General features: G+C 38.9%; 1 protein-coding gene across 1 annotated transcript; it reads left to right on the top strand.

Annotated features, from left to right (window-relative positions):
* Window positions 1-55: 55 nt before the first annotated feature.
* Window positions 56-12,072, top strand: cdk9 (cyclin-dependent kinase 9 (CDC2-related kinase)). The gene is made up of 8 exons (XM_079834727.1): window positions 56-140; window positions 515-628; window positions 779-860; window positions 945-1,035; window positions 3,244-3,410; window positions 4,316-4,487; window positions 7,475-7,623; window positions 9,130-12,072. The coding sequence occupies exons 1-8, from the start codon at window positions 100-102 to the stop codon at window positions 9,493-9,495; spliced, it is 1,182 nt and encodes a 393-aa protein (XP_079690853.1). The 5' UTR covers window positions 56-99; the 3' UTR covers window positions 9,496-12,072.
* Window positions 12,073-15,761: the final 3,689 nt, after the last annotated feature.

The raw sequence follows: 15,761 nt of genomic DNA, 5'->3' as shown, positions 1-15,761 counted from the left end.
GTTTTACGTAAGGCTGCGTATCTTCCGGACGGCAGGTGGCGGTAGAGTTTTTCTTGACGTGGTTGAATCCGTCGTGCGGACCGCAGAGGAACAGCAAGGATGCAGCGCGACAAAACCGGAAGCTCCGCCGGCGGGGAGAAGTACGAATATTTTAATAAATTTATATCTCTTATAAGTCATTTTAAGTGTTAAAACATCACTTTTGTTTATCTTGAACATGTCAAGCACCCAGTTGTACTGGTTAAATATATTTAGTCTTTTAAACGAGGCTGTAAATCGGATATTGTGTATGTGGGTGGGTATGGTCTTGTGTCTGTCAGGCCCGAATGAACAACATGAAATCACCCACACTACCAAAACAGCCTCTTAAAAGACTAATTATAGTCTTAATTAAATCATATTTATGCCTGAATGCGTCTATAAGAGTATTGTATTTATAATTATCTCAATGTAAGAACGCCACAAGTCAATGAGAGCTCCTTACCGTGTTTAAAAACCGTCTTGTTTGTGTCAGGCCGGACAGAGAGACCGCCATCATGTCTAAATACTATGATGGGGTCGAGTTTCCCTTCTGTGATGAGTTCTCTAAATATGAGAAGCTGGCGAAGATCGGCCAGGGGACTTTCGGGTGAGTATTTGATGATTGTGTCAGGAAAACAATGGCTGATATAATGACTAAGTTATGTGGGTCATTGTCATTAAACCTCATGCTATATGTGTTTGCTGGCTGGATTATCGGTGAGGTTTAGTGGATCTCTGATGGGTTTCCTCTTTGTAGGGAGGTGTTCAAGGCCAAACACAGACAGACGGGGAAGAAGGTGGCGTTGAAGAAAGTACTGATGGAGAATGAGAAAGAAGGGGTGAGAACATGCACCTACATGTGTATATACACACTTATTATATTAAAAATATGTTTCTATATTAAAAAAAGCTTTTCTCTTCAGTTTCCCATCACAGCTCTGAGGGAGATCAAGATCTTACAGCTTCTGAAACACGAGAATGTGGTGAACCTCATTGAGATCTGCAGAACAAAAGGTGAAAGTCTGTTTAATGGTCTTTCCGTGGTGCTGTCACAAATAATATTATGCAAATGCCACATTAGTGTGCTAATATATATAAATCCATAGAGAGTCATAGAAAAACTGGAAATGTCAAGGACCCGGAAAAGTAATTGAAATGAGTAAAATCTTAAAAGTCGTGGGTATTTTAGTGAATATAATGTTTTTTGTTTTGTTCTACTGAAATATTTCTTTGTCTAGACAAGCTGGTGTGATTAATATCAATAAGACCCTCAATGGACAGACTGAAGACATTTGTACACTAATAAGTATTGTTTAAATATTTTTTTATGAGATTTTTTTACCTACCATACATTAAACCCAGCCCAGCATTTTCTACACATTTATTTATGAAATCCTTAAAGGACTAGTTCACCCAAAAATGAAAATTACCCCATGATTTACTTGCACTCAAGCCATCCTAGGTGTATATGACATTCTTCTTTCAGATGAATACAATCAAAGTTATATTAAAAAATAACCTATATTAAAAAAATAAGAGAAGAGGCGCTTGAGTCTGTTGCCCAGTCCTATTTGTTTGAACCGCAAGAGGCATCTACTCTCACCTGAGCTTACGCTACTCCTACATGTGTCGGGTAAGAGATCACTTTTCAGCCGGAACTAGACTCGTGTACGGCCATTTCTGGAAAACAGTGATAATCGTATATAAAGTTCTAATTATGGATATTTTTCTCACACAAACGCATCGCTTTGCTTCAGAAGGTCTTTATTTAACCCCCAGAGCTGTATGGATTACTTTTATAATGGATGGATGTGCTTTTTTGAGCTTTAAAAACACTGTTCACTCACATTATAAAGCTTGGAAGAGCCAGGATATTTTAAAAATAACTCTGATTGTGTTTGGCTGTCATATACACTTAGGATGGCTTGAGGGTGAGTAATTTTCATTTTGGGGTGAACTAACCCTTAAGGCCCGTTCACACCGAGAATAACTGTAAAGATAACTATAATATCAACTACATTAGCGTCCACAGCAATGGTTGAAAACATTGTGTTTATTATAAACGTTTGCTGCAGTTTAATCGTCTGCTGCTTTAAATGCTCAAACTCTTTAAATTCAGGTGGATTCTGATTGGCTGTCAATGTTTTTATCGTTTATCTGCTGGATGAATCGTTCTGAAAGTGATTCCAACGATATCTTTCACCTGTGGCTTTATTATTATACAGGGAGTGCAGAATTATTAGGCACGTTGATTTTCTGATCATATTTTTTTTCCAGGCACATTTGACCAATTCCAAACCACAGTAATCCTAATAACTACTATTGATTTAGTATTTAATAATGTATAAGTGATATATAATTGTTCATGAAGGCTGGAAATGAAAAACACCTTATATTCAGGTGTGCAGAATTATTAGGCATGTTTTCTTTTACAGATAAATTGAGCCAAAAAAGAGATTTAACTCAGACTGAAAAGTCAAAAAGTATTAAATGCCCATGAGAAGGATGCAATACTAATGCAATACTAGACATTGCAGTTAAGGCATGACCATTGGACAGTGAAATGCTCGTTGGGTCAGCAGGGTCAGACAAAAACATGTGGTGAAGAAAAGACACCTGTTAACCGCAAAAGAATTAAGAATTAAGGTGAAGAATTAAGGGTGAAACCATCAGGAACCCTTTAGTCTCCAGCGCCACCATTTTCCAAAGCTGCAACCTACCTGGAGTCTCCAGAAGTGCAAGGTGTCAGGATCTCAGAGACTTCAGTTAGGTAAAGAATCCTAAAAAATGACCCCCACTAAATAAGAATCACAAGCTGAAGTGTTGTAAAATACATGAAGAAGGTTTTTTTATAGGCTTTATGGACAGATAGGTTGAGAGTGACTCTTGAAGGACCAGCTCCTCATCCTCTAGTACCACTGTTTGAAGAATTCATCTTCCAGAATCTGGCAGTACGTTTTGGGAGTTCATTTTTAGTCCATCTCTGCAAAACGGACTTCAGGATGGACTAAAATTAACTCCCAAAACGTACTGCCAGATTCTGGAAGATGAATTCTTCAAACAGTGGTACTAGAGGATGTGGTGCTGGTCCTTCAAGAGCCTAAAAAAAGTAAAAAATAAAAAATAAATGATCAGAAAATCAACGTGCCTAATAATTCTGCACTCCCTGTAGATGTAGTGTGAAAGTCTCTATTCTCAACGAACTTGTTTCTTTCTCTCCAGCCACCCAGTTTAACCGCTATAAGGGCAGCATCTATCTGGTGTTTGATTTCTGTGAGCATGACCTCGCTGGGCTGCTGAGCAACGCTAATGTTAAATTCACCCTGGCGGAGATTAAGAAGGTCATGCAGATGCTGCTGAACGGACTTTACTACATACACAGAAACAAGGTAAGATATGGCAGTATTCCCACATTACCTGATATTGTAGGAAACAAGCACAGGATTGTCACCATGGCCCGGTTTACACCTGGTATTAATGCTGCCTTCACGTGCTATCGGAAATTTGGTCATTCCGACTTCTGAAGTCGTGATTACGAGCTCATTGCATTCAAGTTTCAAAATGTGAGGGCGTTCATGTGCAATATTTACGGGAAACTCGTATTTACGATAATTCCGAGAGCACGTGAAGGCAGCATAAGATGTGTTTTGGTCAATCGGATCACAAGTGGATGAGGGAGACACGTTCCCGGTTACGCCTGGTGTTTTATTCCGTCTCTTTTAAACACTTCTGTCCTGATTTCTTCAAGGGGAGGGTCTATGGGTGGGTAAAGGTATGGGCCTTTCAGATCTTTTGATTTAATAGACAAAATAAGCTCACACAATTTACATATGAACGCAACTGAGATGATGGAAAAACATACAGAGAACATCAGCCTTTGTTTCTCGCCAAACACTGAGTGTGTGTTAGAAATCAGGAATGGAGAGAGAACATTGTGCTTGGTATGTTTTCATCTTCAAACCAAACTTGGGTCTTCTGCCCGTCGGGCTAGCGCGCTTCCCATTATGTTTACGCATTTGGTCAGTAGACAGAGAGTAGACTGTCTTTTGTGGCTATTCAAATACATTCAACCACCATTTACACTACAGAAGCAATCCGGTCGAATGCATTTTCATCTACCTATGGAAGTGGTCGAAAGTGATCAAACTCAAACCGTTTTAGACCCTGCTTACACCTGCATTTAGTGTCATCCACTTGTGAATCTGGTCGATCAAAACGCATCTTAATACCAGGTGTAAACAGGGCCCATGACGTTTACAGGCTCAGACTGAAGTGTTTTGTGTATTTGTGTCAGATCCTCCACAGAGACATGAAGGCTGCCAATGTTCTGATCACCAGAGATGGCGTTCTGAAGCTGGCTGATTTTGGTTTGGCCAGAGCGTTTAGTTTGGCCAAGAACAGTCAGGGGAACCGCTACACAAACCGGGTCGTCACACTGTGGTACCGACCGCCTGAACTACTGCTGGGTAAGTGAAGCTAAACCTTTGACTTATTCCTTTCTGAATGGTAAATGGAAGCCAGATCCTGTTGACAAAAATATAATGAGAAAAAAGTTAATTAGCAGATATTACCTGCTCACTGAGAATTTAAGTATTAGACACCCCTGAAAACTTGTCGCTTTTCGGCGACAATCGCTTGGTCAATTGGGTCATTTACATGAATCGTGTAGAACTGGAGATTTTCTTTTGTGTGTGTGTGTGTGGGGGATGGGGGTCGGTGCACGCGTGTAACGTTACAGAACGATTTCCGAGTGCAATCTTTAACAGTTCACAGTCGGCTTGTTTTAAGCGCAGAACACACTTCAATCCGAGTTCCCACACGAACATATTAAGTATTCAGTCCATTTTATCACGAAATTCTAATTATAAATGCTGTTTTGACGCTGTATGTGGCGTGACTGATCACAGTTCAAGCTGCCGCGCGACGCACACTCATCATTCATCTCTTATTAAAGAATAAACATGAATGACCATTTGAAGGTATGCTGAGGATACATTACAACTTACTGTCATGTATATATGTGGTGTAATCGCTAAATCAGTGTTTCAACGGCGGAAAGACCTCAATATGCTTGTAAACTAAACAATGTCATGTAGGATCACATTTACCTCAGGCAGTCATTCAGTGTCCACAGAATTTTATTCACTAGAGAAATCAACTCTTTCACTAAATATATGCTCTATATTAGCCTATATATATATATATATATATATATATATATATATATATATATATGTATGTATATAAATACACACACACACATTATATTCTACTGATCCTGTTAGTGATGTCTTGATTATTTCATGCATGTTAAATAAACCTGTCATGAAAATGACAGACACCGTGTATAAATGATTATATTTCAACAACGAATTGGAGAAAAAAAACTATTTTATAATTAGATTTAGAAGTTAATGCAAAAACTGCGAAGTTTACATGCTTGCATACAATGTGTTATTTGAAATATAATTTAATTCATTCAAGGACAGACACTTTTTTTTCTTCTTCAGTAAACCACTGTTAAATATAAAAAATAAATAAAAAGCAATTTTGTAAAACTCGTACCGAACCGTGATTTCAAAACCGAGGTACGTACCGAACCGTCAGTTTTGTGCCGTTACACCCCTACTGTCAGTCTTTTATTATTTGTGTTATGCATCACAACACTTCCTTGAGTTCCAGGCATTTCTGTGTTGTAAATAAAATCATTTTTAAAATATTAAATGTGTCATTCTCTTTAAGTCACGCTCAGAAATAGGGTTGGGCATCGTTTTGATTTGAACGATTCTGATTCCGATTCTTAGTTTCGATTACGGTTCTTTTCGATTCTCGATTCCGATTCTTTGAGGGGTGGAGTCACAACATGTCACAGGCTCATTTCACAGAGGAAAATTGTATTTTGATTCAATAATGAGTTTTAGTTTTGGGACTTTCTCCGCTGGCATTTTCACTTGCTTTGCTGCAAATTGGTGAATGGAGTTTCACACCGTGTCCCGGTTTAACAATAGCATTAACAGCAGTCACATTAGGACTGCTACTAGCGTGGGCAATTTGCGTGTAGCTACATTTATCTACGAGGGGGAAAAATAATTCCAGTAACGTTGTTGTTCGCCATAATTCGCAATTTGGTCAAGGGCTTTGTTATTACACTACAATCACTTACCTGATTATGACGAGGTGGGATAATGTTAGTTCACCCTGAAATGAAAATAAAGCCATCTTTTACTCACCCAGCTGTTGTTCAAATGCGCGTGTTCCTGTGTGTGCGCACTTCAAGCCGCAGTAGCCTCGTGCAATATTGTCATGACTACCGGTACACAATATTCACTTAAGGAGGTTATATTATTAGTATTATTTGTTATCATATACGTTATAGAAAAGACGAGAATCGCGTTTTTTTTCTATTGAGCTTGATTTCTCAAAATGGTGCGTGTGTGTGTGTGTGTTTATCCTGTTTGCAATGACAACACTGCGAGTTATTATAGTAGGCATGAGCTCTGGCGGCTGCTGACAGCTCATAGTGTACACAGAGGAGTGCGCTCAGAATAACGGCCGAGCTCAGTGTTTTGACTGAATAATACGGTTTCTTTCTCGCAAAACCTTATAGTGTGCCCCCAGAACACTTTCCATATGGCGCGTGTCTCTCTGTATCGTTGCGTGATACATTTGTTTATTTTTTGTAATGTTTTAACTGATCGCCATTCACTGCCATAATAGGAAGGAGCGCGTGCAGGAACAGTATTTTAAATGTCATAGGACATAGGGCACTGGGACAACATCAGGGTAAGTTAAAGAAGGCTTTATTTTCATTTCAGGGTGAACTATCCCTTTAATAACGTTGGTTAGCGCAGGGTTGCCCGAGGAGGACAGTGGACCTGCGCAGCATTTCAAACACGCTACACTCGTTAATTTATACACCACATATTTGTAGTACATCCTCCCGTGCAAGAAATAAGTTTGTCATATGTGTTGCACTGTGCCGACCCAGGCTTTTTTTTTTTTAAGTGAAATAAAGCCACACTTTTGAGCGCCGCTTACCGTGCTCCATGGCTGCAACAGAACAAACGGGCGCAGCAAGCACTTCCGAAGACTTGCGCGTTTGGAACCGATGATCGGAATCGAAAACAAAATTTCTAAACGATTCCAGTGGCATCGTTATTTTTTAAACGGTTCCAAGTTGGAACCGGTTCTCGATGCCCAACCCTACTCAGAAATGTGTCATGTGCATATTAAAAGCACCAAAAAATCGAGCCAGGGGCACGCTCAATATCCCTTGGCTCTGTCTGTCTGGCTGTGTCTGTTTCTGTCACATACTCATGTGTGTGAAGAAGAGAGGTCTATGTACCAAATAAAGACAATTAAAAAGAGAGTTGACAGGTGAACTTTCCACTGTTTATCAAACGCGACAGGATTAAGTTGATGGTTTCTCAATTTGAGTATTTTGTTTTTTTAGGGGAAAGAGACTACGGGCCTCCTATAGATCTGTGGGGTGGAGGGTGTATCATGGCTGAGATGTGGACCAGAAGCCCCATCATGCAGGGCAACACAGAACAACATCAGCTCACCCTCATAAGCCAGCTGTGTGGCTCCATTACTCCTGAGGTAACACACACACACACAACATTAGAAATTCATTAACATCTATTGTGGATGATCAGATCACAAATAGTCAACTTAGTTTTATCTGATATTCACATGTTTCAAAAGTGTCCATTTGTGATATGGGGCCATATTTATGAAGTAGGCTTGCTGCGATATTCAGTGTTACCAGTGTTCAGCAAAATGGCGATTTCACTGTAAGGGGACCTTCGCAATATCGTAAATGTACATATCGCGATATGCATATCGCAACGGCACACAATATCTGAATGATTTTAATATGCTACTTCAACATTGTGAAAAGTGTACGTTTTAGGTCGACACATATAGCAGAGAATAGACTGGGCACACAACTGTTACTTATGCGAGTTGCTTGACATTAAAAGAGTTATTAAACGCAATAACTTGCGAAAAACAACTCCTTGCAGTCTCGCGCTGTCTGACACACACACCGAAACATGTGCACAAGCCGCCTCTCTGAAAGCGTGTGATCCCTTCAGTTCTGTTTCGTGTCTTATTACACACTCAAACTGTCAAATACACACAGTTATGTCAAAATGTCTTGATGAGTATTCATGTAAACACAGTCAGTTATACTTTAAGTGAGCGATATCAGTTGGGGAAAGAAACGGAATGCGTGTCAATAGGATCCGTGTTTCCGCTGAATAACCTTTGTAGCTTTATTATGTATATTTAATTAATGTGAAGACTACTGTTTTTAGTTCTTATTTTTAATAACAAAGATAAATTAAAATTACAAAAAATAATCATCCACCCCTAGTTCAGATTTCTTTGTTTATCTGGATGTTATTGATGTTAAGTTTTAGGTTGATATACCTATATATCACCAGGTCAAGCAAAGAGTTTTTGGTATTTAAATATTGGCATTACATATTTTGTTTGTTTACATTGATATTAAAATTATATTTTTATATTGTCAGATTTGTGACATTTAACTTTTACTAAATCTCTGCTGGTCACTTTCATAAATTGTAGTGATGCTTTCTTTCCCCAGAAAGAATGTGAAATACATAAATGGTATCATTCTCAGTTTTTAAATAATTTTTTTTAATATAATTTAAATAGATTTCACACACTTAAAGCAATATCGTATCGCATATTGCATTATTTAACAAGGTATTGCATATCACATTTTTCTTCAATATCGCACAGCCCTAATTTCTGTCAATAGATCCTTAATATTACACACTGCACCTTTTAAGCAAGTTTGTCAGTTTTGTTGTGTTTTTTATTAAGAATAACAATGAACCCACCATTCAAGCAATTGTTGCCTCCGTATTGCCACTAATAGTAAAAGTAAAATGGGCACGGGCCTTCATAACGGTGCGTGTCTACTGGTGCAGAGCGAGCGTTGTCAGTTCATTCCTATTGAGCTATAAGTGATCCATGTATTTATTTGCATATATTAATATAAAATTTGTGCATAAAACTTGAATCCATGTTAATTTATGTATTTGCATATTTCTAACGTGTTCTGTGCCATCTCAGGTTTGGCCCAGTGTGGATAAGAAGTATGAACTCTATCAGAAGATGGAGCTTCCTAAAGGTCAGAAGCGGAAGGTGAAGGACAGACTCAAGGCGTATGTGAAAGACCCGTACGCTCTGGATCTCATCGACAAACTGCTGGTTCTGGATCCGGCTCAGAGAATAGACAGCGACGACGCTCTCAACCACGACTTCTTCTGGTCCGACCCCATGCCCTCTGACCTCAAAAACATGCTCTCCACGCACAACACCTCCATGTTTGAGTACCTGGCACCGCCACGCAGGAGAGGTCACATGCCCCAGCAGCCAGCCAATCAGAACAGAAACCCTGCCACCACCAGCCAATCAGAGTTTGACAGGGTCTTTTGATTGAGGCACTCAGGTTGTCATTGGTCAAGAAGAGAGAGACTTCGGACTGAAACTTTAGTGGTCTCACTCAATTATGAAATGTAAGACTTTTCCACATATCTCTTGAGTTATTGCTTCCTCATAGCGTTGTGTTGGACATCTATGACGTAGGCAGATACAGTTCCTGTTGTTTAGTGTTTGCCCTTTATTAAGATTACAAAAAATACTAAATACTGATCGAGGATGAGATGAGCTCAGTTGATATGACTCAATGCTTCACTACCAGAGCTGATCCAGGAACAGCTTCAGCGCTGAGATATGAGTTTCTTATATTATGCTGCCAGTGCATTGTGGGAGAGAAAAAAAGTGTACTTAGTGTGTTCATGATCAGGTTTCTGTTTTCATGCACGGATTCAGTCTAGTGTTGTTTGTAAGTCTCCTGATAAGATGATTTTGTATTGAAAAGCTGCACTGCTTTATGTGTAGGAGACAGTTTGACATTTATTTAAACCCCAGGTTAACTTCTCTGTTGAGATTTTATTGTTAATTTACGTTACTGTTATTTTTAAAGATGGTTTTTATTTGTAAGATCATGTGTTTTGGTTTTTGGTGTTTAAGTTACTTTTAAGTATGATACACCAATAAAACCTTGACATTTCCCACCATTCATTTGTCTTTCTTGGGTCATGCAGATGCTAATACTAGAAGTGCTTTTTTTGTGGAAGATCTGTGATTGTGGTTTTAGAACAGGATTCACAAGTGATTTAACTTTGACTACTTTTTTATACTATAGCATACTTTTATGAAGGCACTGTGGTCATACCTTAAAATCTGGTATTCTTTTTGGTATTTCATCAGATATCAGCCATGTTATCACTGGGCTGATGTACTTGAAAGGAAAATGGTTATAAAACTCAATCGGGTAGTTTGTGGAGCTTTGCAAAATTATGAAAGTGTGCCCCACTGGTTAAAACATTATAATTGCATTTTCCCCACCCTTTTAAACACCAGATAAACTATTATAGAGAATGTGAATCTACGTCACGGTCACAACACGTTGCATTCTGGGAGGATCGCTCTCTGCTACTTGTACTGAAATGAATGTTGATAGCTTACTTTTTGTTTTTGCCTTGAAGTTAAATCTTCACATTCTTCATGGTATCGTTGGCAAGGAAGAGAAGCTATTTTATCGCATGATAATTTTATTTAAGTTTTGTAGAATTTTGTTTAAAATGTTCATTGTGCGTTAGACGCTCGCTGCTGCATCATATATATAGTATGTGTTCAACAAACTGACAGAAGTCCATCCATTTCTTTTTTGGAAACGTTTAACCTCTTATGCTCTGGGTGATTTCCGCCTGGATTTGGCCTACCCAAATTGAAAAGCTTCCCATTCCCACATACAGTGGTCTCTAAATACACAATTTTGGTGTAATTTTACTGGAAACCCTTTGAAGTTACATAAACCACTAGAGCTGGGCAAAAAACCCCCCGATTAATCGTTTTTTAAAATGTGGTCGATTCAAAATTTATTTTCAAAGGCCAAGAATCTATTTTTCCCCCATATTTATTTCGTAAAAATTGAACATAAAATTAACGTAAATCTAATTACTAGTCTTCTCCACAAGATGTCACCCTCTTATTGGCCTTGCGCGATGTTACAAAGGAGCGTGAGGAGCGCCTGTCATTCCTTCATTCAGTGCTTAAATGGTGCCTCACAAATGATAAATCAACAGTCAATAGAGTCAATAGACAGCGCAAGGAGAACGGGACTTGCCTGACTGCATTGTGCCAAGAGTTTCAGATACACCTCAAGTGTTTGGTGGAGGGGGGGGGGATTATGGTGTGGGGTTGTTTTTCAGGGGTTGGGCTTAGCCCTTAGTTCCAATGAAATAAACTCTTAATGCTTCGCATACCAAGACATTTTGGACAATTTCATGCTCCCAACTTTGTGGGAACATTTGGGGATGGCCCCTTTTTGTTCCAACATGACTGCACACAAGTGCACAAAGCGTCGGTCCATAAAGACATGTATGAGCGAGTGTTGTGGAGGAACTTGACTGGCCTTGAGTCCTGACCTCAACCCGATAGAACACCTTTGGGATGAATCAGAGCGGAAACTGCGAGCCAGGCCTTCTCGTCCAACATCAGTGCCTGACCCCACAAATGCGCTTCTAGACGAATGGTCAAAATTCCCATAAACACACTCCTAAACCTTGTGGAAAGCCTTCCCAGAAGAGTTAAAGCTGTTATAGCTGCAAAGGCTGGGCCAACTCCACATTAAACCCTATGCCTACGGATTAAGAATGGGATGTCCTTAAAATTCATGTGCAGGTAAAGGCAGAAGTCCCAAAACTTTTGGCACTATAGTGTAAATAATCAGACTAAGGATCTGTTACCTGTTTGTAGCTTTGAATTTTCTTTTCGTTATTGGATTAGGTCAGTATTCTTATGTCGTATGTGTATATATGAGTTTGTATTCATTGTAAAGGAAAATGTATGTTCCCAAGCAAAATATTTTATATTCTGTACGTTTTTTTCTTTCTGTGATCACATTCTTGTTGGCATATAGAATAAAGCTACTTTTGTTACTTTCCCAGACTGGAGTGTATCCTGTGTGTACACATGATTTATAACAGTTTTCAAAAGTACTGTTCATTTCTAATACAAATTCTAAGTTAAAAAAAATTATATTTGTCTTCTACTACATTACACTATATTATTAGCACTATTAATGTGGTCATTACAGTGATTTACTTTGATTCACTAAAGACTGCTTTTAGTTTACATCTTACTCCCTTGAATATGTGCTTAAATAATCAATTTTGGATAATTTCCTGTTTTCAGAGAACGCTCTGTTGAGTAGTAATCTTTTATTCCCAATAGCTGCAGCTTGTATTTCATATTTTATGAAGGTGCGTTCTGCGTTGTGGAGCTTTCAATTCAGACAAAGATTTTGATGGGTTCTGTTCCACGGACTGCTACTACAGAATGACTGAATGAATGAAGAGTTAACGAATGAAGAGTGAATGAATGAGTGAATTAATTAATTAATGTGACTGAATGAATGAATGTGAAAGAATGAAATTAAAAAGAAATTAAATGGAAATTGAATTGAAACCCAAATACATGTTTTAATGGATAAAGCTGTGTCTGTGTCTGTCCCTCAACAGAAGGTTACTAAACAATTCTTATCTCTTTTTTTGTGACTTTTATCAACAGTTTATCAATATTTGTCTCTCAGGCAAAACATTGTTTTTAGGTTAACATTAAAGGTCCCATGGCATGGCATTTTTCTATTATTTTATAGTGTTTTCTGAGGTGTACTTATATTATTAGTATGATTTTTACATCATAAAATGTCATAATTTAGAAATAAAAGGCATTTTTTCTATACTGCTGTTTGCCCTGTGGCTGAATGCCCTGCTTCAAGAGGCGTGTCTGCTGTGAGACTTCAGTAAAAACGCCCACTGTTGTGATTGGCTGACATCCTTGCATTTTAAATGAGCGGAGGGGGCGTGGTTTAACGAGGCACGAGCAGGCACGAGTCTGCCAGAGAGACGGATGGACCTGTGTTCACTTCTTATCAGTTCTCTCAGCATGTCTCAGTTCAGGGTGAACTGTTGTAGTTACTAGCATATACTTCAGGTTATTAGTTTATTTCTAGTCGGAGGGGCTGTCACTCATGTCAGAAAGTTAGTAACTTTAGTAAATTATGGATCAGCGCTGACTCGAGACGCGAACCGTTTAGAACGATTCAGTCTGATTTGGTGAACTGGTTCGGTTCACTAAAAATAACCGATTCAAAAGAATGATTCGTTCGCGAACCGGACATCACGGAGACGAAGCGATTGCTAACAAAGATATTTATAGTAACTACTGAGTTATGAGAGCGCTGTCAGTCAGAGCGAGTTTATTGTGTTTGTATCTGAGAGTTCTGAATAAACACGAGTCCCAGTCACACCGAGTCCTCTTCATCATTATTCTACCAACTTTGTAACACATGCAATGTACCATTACAGCGAGATGAACGAGTTAGTAAGTGTTGAGTATAGCATTATTTCTAGATATGTTCCAATCATATGAATAGCGTCATTGACGCGCATTGAGAAACGTTACACAGCGCAAACAAAGACACAACAGCTGTAATCGAATGTAATCCAGTTTATTGTGGGGAAAGCTGGCTAGCCTAGCCGGATACCCTCACGCTTACCCTCCTTCTGCTTAATCTCACGCCGCGTTTGGTGCCTCCGCTGTGGGCCAGATGCAGTACTGGGGGTCGGGGATGTTGGAGGCCGAGCTTCGGCGTGCGTGAAGTTTATCTCTAAAGATGTGACTGCTGATGTTAAACAGAAAAGACTGTATGCACATTTTAGAACAGATAGACGCGACAAGGACGTACAAAAACACTGACTCACAAGATAGAAAACACGAAAACACCGTTCTGTCGGGAGAGAGAGAAGCCGCTGCGTGTCCACAAATAATAAATAATAAGCTACACATAAGAAATCAATGATCACAGATCAGAAGGAACTGAAGAAAGACTTCTGTTTTCATTTGTACATCCAAACACTGAGAAACTGCCAGTGTTCACTCGTTCACAAGTAACGTTAATGATCTCGAGTGTTTGCATGGGTGTGGCAGATTCTCTGGGCGGAGGAATGGGAGGTAACCGTTCCTGCTTGGACGTCAAACCAGGAGACTTCAGGATTGGCTCGTCTGGCCTGTCATTTTCTCAAAGGCAGAGAGAGACAGCCAGAACTCGGGTTTACACCGATCAACATTTCTATCCACTTGGGGACAATATTCAGGCTAGGGGAACTCATATTAATGTTGAAATACCTCATAAAATGAAAATTTCATGCCATGGGACCTTTAATGTATTAACTATGAGCAAAACATTTTTTAAGTATTTATTAATCTTTGTTAGTATTGGGTAATAAAAAACTAGTGGTGTCAAGAATAATCGATTCGGCAATGCATCGCAATGCGGGGCATGCACGATTCAGCATCTATGCGGCTAAGTGCCATAATCGATTATGTCATCGTTTATTTTCTGGCCTTGAGTTGGACAATAAAGTTGTGAAGTTTGAAGAATTAAAACACTTATGTTCACTGCTGGAAAAAGTTGGCTGTTATTATTGCTCTATTTAATTTCAAATGGTTCTAAAGCAGAGAAGAGAAACATTTCTCATTCAAAGTACTGAAAGCAGTGATTTATGTTTTCTTTTTCAGGTTTGAAAATGCCATATCCAATACCCTGTACCATTCAATTTTATTTAATGACATTTATGTCAAAGATACAGGAGAGTGATAATACACACATAGCAGCCAATAAAATCTGTTGTTCAATATCTGACTGCTTGTATTGCCTCATGACTGATAAAAAATGTGCCTTGTTGTGTGCAGTAGAATTTTGATGCATCGCAATGCATCGTAGAATCGAATTGAATCAAATCGTTACCTGGTGAATCGTAATCGAATCGAATTGTGAGGGCAGTCCCAATGCACACCCCTATAAAAAATACAGCTGATCATGTTCAAAGTAAATTATTTGGATTTTAATGTGTATTAGTAAATTAGTAATAGTAACATTAACAAATAATAAATGCTGTAGCAGAACTGTTTATTATTAGTCCATGTTAACTAATGTGTGTTCAAAATAGAAATGGCAATTTCCAACTTATGAACAGCTAATGTGACTAACAGTGTTGAGAGACATTTGTATCCATAAAATAATTATTGCAATATGTTTTTGATGAGGTGCATCAAAACACATCTGAACTACATCTGAGGTGTTTAAAGACTCCATTGGTCCATAGTTTATTTCTAAACAAACACGACAATGTATAAAAGGCTCCATTACTTTGTATCTTACACTATCGCCCCATTGAAGCTGTTTTTGTAAAATATAGGCTAACAATTGCGTCATAACCACGCGACTGTCTCGCTCTGTTGAGCAAATTACCGTATAGACCCGAGGAGAAGCTCATAGGCAATCTTTTACTGTCTATGAGGCAAACGGGGGGACGTGGAGGCATAAACGCCGATAGAGATGTTGCAGATCCTGCTTCATTATCAAAAGTTGCTCCTGCTCACCCTCTCTGCAAGATTCGGTGATTCAGATTTATGTTGCACAACTACTAGAAGACTTGCCACTTTCAGACAGGCTGATCATAGGCTTGTTTGAGATAAGCGAAATCTGCGCAGAACCGATCACCGGTGATCAGCGCGAGATGCATTCCGGTTAGAAAAGTGTCCGAGGGCGGTCCGCCTTGCTCTGATGT

Source organism: Gobio gobio, assembly GCF_949357685.1.
Source record: "Gobio gobio genome assembly, chromosome: 14".
NCBI classification, from domain to species: domain Eukaryota; kingdom Metazoa; phylum Chordata; class Actinopteri; order Cypriniformes; family Gobionidae; genus Gobio; species Gobio gobio.
The sequence above is the reverse complement of the archived record's forward strand: the minus strand, read 5'-3'. Positions and strand labels throughout refer to the sequence as shown.